The sequence below is a fragment of the Nicotiana tomentosiformis genome, chromosome 6, assembly GCF_000390325.3.
Source record: "Nicotiana tomentosiformis chromosome 6, ASM39032v3, whole genome shotgun sequence".
In the NCBI taxonomy this organism is placed as follows: Eukaryota; Viridiplantae; Streptophyta; class Magnoliopsida; order Solanales; family Solanaceae; genus Nicotiana; species Nicotiana tomentosiformis.
The window spans coordinates 95,712,959-95,721,415 of NC_090817.1; the positions used below are offsets into that span (position 1 = coordinate 95,712,959).

Here is an 8,457-nt window from a genome sequence, read left to right on the forward strand (position 1 = left end):
ATATTAGGAAAATAAATTAATGAATATTCCTAGATATTAGGAAAATAACTAAATGACTATTTTGTACCGTGTGAACTCTGTTTTAGAAGAGCAAAAAAGACGAACGACATTTCGCTATGGGACTTGGTGCTTTTAATATAGTATAGATATAGATATAGATATAGATAGATGTATAATATGTGTATAATCGTACATAATTATTCTATAATTTACGTATATTGACTAGAAAAAATAAACAGTAAATTCGATCGACTATTTGTGTAAAGATCCCATGATATTAATGGGTCAAATATAGGTTGAGCCCATACATTAGCCGCTGCAGAATGGGATGTTAACCCAGAAATAAGTACTATAACCCTAAGTTTACTATCCTTTTCTGTTTCAGTTACAAACACACCTAATCCCACGTTCGGTACTTCAAGTGAGTTGCAACAGAAGTGTCGGTAAGTTTTCCTTCTTATGATTTGATAAAATAGAAGGAATCAACAAGCGAAGGACTTCATATTTAATTTAATTTTTTTTTCCTCGACAAACATAACCGATCCCATTGATTAATTTCCAGGAATTAAACCAAGGTTGGGAATCCTAAATTGTTGTGGTTTCATATCTTCGTTTCCTAGTTGAAGTTGGTTTTGTATGTTATAAATATGTGTGAATAATTATTAGAAGCCTCTTACTATAGCTTTCTTCAATCTCCGTTGTTCAAATTGTTTGATCGACACAAGTATTGTTTGAAAGGTTCACACCATAGCTTTCTTCAATCTTTGTTGTTCGTTTTTCGAATTAACATATACCAATGGGAAGTCGCATTGAAGAGGAAATCCTGAGAAGGTTACCAGTGAAGTCTCTTCTTCGATTCAAGTGTGTTTCTGAATCTTGGAAGACATTAATCTCTGAACCTCACTTTAAGAAGAAGCATCTCAATCATGCGAAGAATCAAAATCCCCCAAAAATGCTTATTGGCCAAACATGCCCTAAGGATGATACTTTTTACTTCTATTCTTCCTCTTTGTCGTCGCATCGTATCGTTGAGGATGTTCGGAATCTTGATTGCCCTTCAAACTTTGTTCCGGGCTTCTGCAAGATCTATTGTTGTTGTGATGGCTTGTTTTTAATTGGGATTGATAATACACCTAATTCTTCAATATTGTTGTTGTGGAATCCCTTAACAAGAGAATCAATAGTACTTCCCGACCAGAATAAGGATTCCAATTATTCTATTTATGGATTGGGATATGACCCAATTAGTGATGACTATAAGGTCTTAAAGGTTGAGGAGGATGAAGATTATGAGAATGACGAGGATGGTGAAATATCCAATGAAATTCTCTCACTAAAAAGTGGTTCATGGAGAGAAATTAGTGATAGCAACGATAAGGATTACAACTGTTTGTCATCGACCGACAGTATGGACTGTCTGGCATTTGTACATGGAGCATTTCATTGGCATGGTTTTACAGAAAGAAATGGCTTTTTGTTTTCTGTTATTTCATTTAATATTTCAAATGAGCAGTACGGAGAGATACCATTGCCAGAACGAATGTGCTTGCCGTCTGACATGATCGACCATGGCGTAGCAGTGTTGGGAGGAATGCTCTCTATAAATTGTGTTTACTGCAATGGAACTAATTTTTTTGATTTATGGGTAATGAAAGACTACGGCGTAGAAGAATCTTGGATTAAATTATTTACCATCACAAATGCCAAGATTCCTTCCATCATACCAATCGTACCCAAGTATATGTTTGCTGATGGTGAAGTCTTATTCAGCTGCGGAAGAAGAACCGAATTTATGACATCCAAAGGACCATATGGATTTAGCAATCTAATATGGTCTCTAGCTAGTGATGACATTGACACATGTGGATATGTTTATACGGAAAGTTTGATCTTTCCAGAAGTAAATCTCTAGGTTGTCTTGCTTACTTAGTACTTGCGTTTGCTCATGTATGATTTTTAATTTCGTACTAATTCTTATTTCATTTCATATGAGTGTACACTAGTTTTAGCTTACTCTTCCAAATATTTGTAAATAATGATAATTTAGCATCTAATTTTAACCAAATGTATGTGCTATTCTAACATCGAAATAAGAGTTCTACGTTCTATATCGTTGTCTTCCTCAACCTGCGATGGTGTACTAAGTACAATTTATGAGCCTACTTATTCAAATTTTAGATAAATGTAAATTGTGCAATTTCTTATTTTCCAAATTCTTCATTAGTTAAAGCTAATTGGTGCTTTATAGTTTACTCTTGTTTACGTCTGTAGCTGGATTGACAGATCAAATCCTCATACTTTTCTAATTTCTTGTGTTGATTAAATAATAAATTTACATAAGAACAGTAAATAGAACAGTAGAAAGTCACGTGAGAATTTAGTTCCAATTCCACTAACCCTGTCATTAGCAAAGGAAAAAAAAATTACTATCAGATAAGCTCAAAGAGAATTAAGACACAAATTATTGTTAGTTCAGCTCTTCTAATCAAACTATAAGTGAGATTAGTGACCTATAATTAAAACAGGTGACTAAAATTTATTTACACAGATACGGTGAATAAGTTAAATAATCTATCCTTTTAATGAGCTACCTTGTAATTACACGGTGTAATTATCACCAATTGTCACCTGAATTGAAGAGTATAATTATACCCTCTTAAATATATCTAATTTCATGCTGACCAAGTAATTACTTGACCAGACAAATATATCAAACTGTGTAATTACGTCCAATCATACTCAAATTGAAAGTTTTTTTCCCTTCTCCTTAACTCACATCGCTAGAGAAACAAGTAAAACATCACTTTTAACACCAAAGACCAGGCTTCCCACCTTCGTCTCCGTCCTCTCACTGCTAAAATATAACTCACCAAAAACACCACCACTAAAAACCTTCAGTTACCATTTTTTGAGGGAACACACTATATATCTTTTTCATAACCTAGCAAAAATATTACATCACTACCTTTACTTCTCTTCGCGCCTATATCACCCATTATGTAACCTATTTTCAGCGCTGGCAAGAGCAACTGAACCTTCACTTTGAAAATTTTGCCCAACTTCATTAACCTGCTCTCGCAAATGAACTTTTTTTTCCATGATTTCTTAATAATAGAAAAGGCTGAGAAATTTTAAGAATAATGATAGATTTTTGCTAATAATTGAGCTGAGGTTGATTGTGTAGAGTAGTAATGTTGGGTTTTGGTAGATATGTAAATAGGAAACGGAGGAAAAAGAAATGTAGGGATATGATTTTTTTTTTAAAAGTTATTTTTACAAAGGAACTTCGTACCGCATTAGAAAGCACAAGGAAGATTGTTTTACACTTATACTTATATTTAGAAGCGCTTCTACTAGCTCGTAGAGAGTTAAGAGGAAGCAAATCTTGCGTATAACTCGTCTCGGCTTCAACTTCGAATAAACGATCTGATTGGTTAATATACTAATTTGGACCAAGTTTATTTATCGTTTTATGTGATTTATTTTACCTTTTTTATTATTTTCATCTGAAACTAAACTTTTTTCATGAACAAGCATCTTTTGCATGTGTGGAAACTCCAATTCGTTGGTTATAAATTTAGAGACTTGACCTTATTTTTTCCCAGCAAAATCTATCCTTTTTTTTTTTTTTTGTATTTCTACATAATTTTTTAAAGTAAAATGTAAGTGGACAGTGTGTAATTTATTCTACCATTTGACTTAACAAAACTTTTATAATTTGCATTGCCGCTATTACAGAACAATCTATTTTATCTTGGGAGGAATTAATCCAAATACTTTGGGCAACAGTGAGATGATTAAATCCTTTAAGGACATACAAGAAAATTGTGGGCCCGTAATATTTTTGCATTTCATGTTTTTTGTTAACTAACATTTTAAATTTTCTAGTTTTCTGTTTATTAACACACTTTTAATTTGTTTATATGTTCATCTTATGTTTTGTTTTAGAGACTAAAATCTTCAAATTTTTTACTCCTTTATTGAGATTAAAGTCTTCGTGTCTTTTGACTCACTGTTAGAGATTAAAGTCATTGTGACTTTCTATTCAAATTCGAGATTAAAATCCTTGTGATTTTCTACTAGGTTGTTTGTATTCAGTGTGAAGGTTAAAAACTTCACCAATTTTCGAAATATTTCTATGTTAATTTTTGACAAAAAATAACAATTAATACAAAATAATATAATAGTTTTGTTGTGACAGTTACTGCTGCGAAGACTACTGCATTGTCAAGCCGCACAATGCCTGCACCGGCAGAAAAGGCCGGAAAATTTTTGCGTACTGACTTCAAGCATTGGCAGCAGAAGATGCTCTTCTCTTTGACCATCCTCTGTTTGCCGAGATTTATTAAAGAGTTCTAGCCTTGGCAGAAGAAACTTCCGACAATGAGCGGTTTATGGTCACTGAAGCTTGGAAGCATTCTGACTTCCTTTGCAAGAATTATATACGTAATTATTTGGAAGATGGCTTGTATAACGTCTATAATAACTTAAGAACTTCGAAAGAATTATGGAATTTTCTTGAAAATAAATACTAGACTGAAGACGTTGGGCTAAAGAAGTTTGTGGACCACAAAATTTTTGGACTTTAAAATAGTTGATAGCAAGTCTGTTACTACTCAAGTCCAAGAACTGCAATTCTTCATTCATGATTTTCTTGCTGAAGGTATGAGCCGAATCAATATAAAATATATTGATCATGTTAGTAATTATATGAAGCATTTCAAGTAGCGACATTTATTGAAAAATACCTCATTTATGAAAGAAATTTAAGAATTACTTGAACCATAAGTGCAGGAGATGACGCTTGAAGATCTTATTGTTCGTTTAAGGAGTAAAGAGGATAACAAGACTGCTGAAAAAAGGCTCATGGGAATTCAATAATAATAAAAGCAAATATTATTGAGAGGCACCACAAAATAGCAAAAAGAGAAAGAAGCCTTCTAGACTAAAGAATTATCCGTCTAATATAAAGTTCAAAGGCAATTTTCACAACTATAAAAAAAATTAAACATAAGGTTTCAGACTGCTGTACTCCAAAGAAGGATAAGAAAAATGGTTAAGTAAACATGATTGAAAAGAACGGAGAAATGGAGAACTTGTGTGTTATGCTTTTCTGAATGCAACTTGGCAGGAAATTCCAAGGAGTACATGATTGATTCTTGAGCCACACACTATATTTATGCTGGCAAAGGATTATTTGCTTGTTATGTTCCGGTGGGAGCCGCGAGACTATCTTTATGGGAAATTTCGCAACTGCCAAAATTAAAGGAGTTGGCAAGATATCTTAAGAGATGATTTCGGGCAAAGTTGTGACCCTAAAAAATATACTCCATGTCCCTGAAATTCATAAGAACTTAATTTCTACTGCGCTTGTTGTTAAGAATAAATTTAAGTACGTGTTTGTTTCTGATAAATTTGTACGTAATAATTATAAGTAAGAACAATATGTATGTAGGAAAAGTGTCACGACCCCAAAATCCTCCTAGTTGTAATGGCACCTAACAACCCGCTAGTTAAGTCAAACAACAATCAACACAATTTAAAAAAATTAATATGAAACCAATAAGTGAACTAACTGAATTTCTATACAATAACCAAATGATTAGTAGTATAAGTCACGAGTCACTAAGACCTAGATTTATAAAGATGGTATGAAAATAAATACAACGTCTGTTCGAAATATACTTAAAGAGAATTCGAATCTAACACTACCAAGGACAAGTGGTAGCTCTGTCCGGAAAGCAAGTACGTCTTCAATGCCAGCTCACACCATTCACAGCAGCATCAATTTCAAGATCTGCACGTAAGGTGCAGAAGTATAGTATAAGTACAACTGACCCCATGTACTCAATAAGTAACAAAGCTAACATGTAATGACCCAGCCGATCATTTTGAGCTCTAGCACGCCGTTTGGATGTTTGAGGCCTAGAGTAGTGTCACTTCAGGTATTATGACTTGTATGTGTGGTCTGAATCGAATTTCGGGAGGTTTGGAGTTGATTTGGGAAGAAATTTCTAAAGTCAAAAGCTTTAAGTTGGAAGAATTGACTAAGATTCAGATTTTTAGTAAACGACCTCAGAATTAGGAATTTAAGGTTCCAATAGGTTCGTATGATAATTTTAAACTTGGGCGTATGCTCGGGTCGAGTATCGGGTGGCCTGGTAGTACTTCGGCACCTATTACGGCAGGTTGGCATTTTAAAGGTTTAATAATTTCTTAAGTTTGGGTTGGAGTAGATTTTTATGTTATCGATATCCTTTTGGAATTGCGAGCCTAGAAATAGTTCCGTATGATTTTTCTGGTCTTAGAGGCGCATCCGGATGTGGATTTAGAGGTCTGTAGGTCGTTTCGGAGTCATTTGGCGAAAGTTAAAAATTTGAAGGTTTTTGAGAAGTTTAACCGGGAGTAGATTTTTTGATATCGAGGCCCGATTCTAATTCCGGAAGTGGGAGTAGGTCCGTAATGTCAATTATGACTTGTGTGCAAATTTTGAGGTCAATCGGATTTGATTTGATAGGTTTCGACATCGAACGTAGAAGCTTGAAGTTCTAAAGTTCATAAAGCTTGATTTGGGGTGCGATTCATGATTTTGATGTTGTTTGATGTGATTTGAGGCCTCGAGCAGGTTCATGTTATGTATTGGGACTTGTTAGTGTGATTGGACAGGGTCCCGAGGGCCTCGGGTATGTTTGGGGTCTTTTCGGATCATTTTGGGCTACTTTGGAGGCTGGTTTTCTCATGTCTGGTGTTGTTCTTCGCGTTCACAAGGATACTCCCGCGTTCGTGAAGAAGAATTTTGCTATTGCGACCTTGTTCTTCGCGTTCGCAAAGAAGGAATTTATACTTTATGTCGTCTGATTTTGGAAGCTTATATCTCACAATCTATAACGAATCTAGAGATGATCCAAAAAATGAAAGTTGTAGTCCTTAGTGTCTAGGTTTCAGAAGGGTAAACCATTTGTAATTTGGAGTTGTGTACAAAAAGTTATGGTGGATACACTAGAGGTTATCTGAGAAGAGTTTGAAAATGGCTGTTGAGAATTTTGTTCATCGCGAACGCGATGGGAGGCTCACGAACGCGAAAAAGGAAGTCGGGGCAGTGTTATAAGTCCTCTATCTCGGACCTTTGATCCATTATTTCGTATTTTTAGTTGGGAACGTCGGGATTTAGCGATTTTGGAGAGGAATTTCATCACAAAACTTGGGGTAAGCATTCTTGAATCATTTGTGATTATATTTTACGGATTAATCTTCATTTTCGGCGTTAGATTATTGATTTTTCAAGAAGAAATCGGAAGAAATTTTTATAATTTCACAAAACAAATTTTCGAGTTTTGAATACTGATTCAGAGTCGGATTTGAATGAAATTAGTATGGTTGAACTCGTAATTGAATGGGTTGTCGGATTAATTGAGTTTCATCGGGTTCCGAGACGTGGGCCCCACTACCAACTTTTCGAGCGGAGTTGGAAATTATTGTAAATTGAATTATAATGAGTATTAGAGTATATATTTATGGATTTACACATTTATTGACTAGTTTTGGAGCGTTGGGCATCCGTTTGAGTTGGTGGAAAGGCTTGGGAGTCGGTTATGGAATTTCGGAGCGAGGTAAGTCTCCTTTCTAACCTTGTAAGAGGGAATTAACCCCATAGGTGAACCAAATTATTATGTGCCCTTATTTGTGGGGGCTTCGTACATACGCTGCGTACGCACGAGGTGACGAGAGTCCGTACGTAGCTACTAATTGTGCTTATGTCCGGGTAATCTAGGACCCAAATCATGTTATACTTGGGATGTTTGTACCCTACATGTTAATTTACTTGCTCAAATCATATTGAAACTTGACAAAGGAATTGTAACAGGTTAAACTTTATTTACTTGACTGTTAATGAGAATTGGTAATTCTTTGAATATTTTCTCCTTAGCAAATCTTAAATTGGTTGTTTTGATGTATTTTCTCTTTTTGTGGAGAGAGCTGAACGCCTCGGTAGCAGATAAATGCATCTATGGTTCATGCCGTTCGATCCTCGGCAGTATACAGTTTAAATATTATATGTTGGATTGGGACGTACGAACTCGGCATGATTTGCGCATGATAAATCTTTGAAACTAATAATAAATGATATTGCTTCATTGGCTTGGCATATAAATTGTTAAATGACGATAATAAATTTGGGAATTCATGTTAGTAGAAAAATTGTTTATTTATTCTCTCGTTCTTCAATTTTCAGTTGTTTCTACATAACCCATGCTTAATTATAATAGCGATATTTTATGGTTATCCCATAGTAAGTGTCGGAATCGATCCGTCGTCACTACTTTTTCGAGGTTAGACTGGATACTTACTGGGTATGCATTGATTTACGTACTCATACTACACTTGCTGCACATTTTTGTGCAGGTGCATATATGTCTACTGGCCTTGTGGGCGCAGAGGCATGGTTATAGAGGGGAC

At 34.9% G+C, this 8,457-nt stretch overlaps 1 protein-coding gene across 1 annotated transcript; it reads left to right on the forward strand.

The window, feature by feature from the left end:
* The first annotated feature begins 336 nt into the window (after positions 1–336).
* LOC104102079 (F-box/kelch-repeat protein At3g23880-like) lies at positions 337–2,023 on the forward strand. The gene has a single exon (XM_009609693.4). It carries the CDS (start codon positions 797–799, stop codon positions 1,910–1,912), a length of 1,116 nt encoding a protein of 371 aa, XP_009607988.1. The 5' UTR covers positions 337–796; the 3' UTR covers positions 1,913–2,023.
* The last annotated feature ends 6,434 nt before the right edge of the window (positions 2,024–8,457 follow it).

Excerpts from the sequence above, each read along its gene's own strand:
- LOC104102079 (XM_009609693.4), top strand. The coding sequence starts at position 797 with ATGGGAAGTCGCATTGAAGAGGAAATCCTGAGAAGGTTACCAGTGAAG.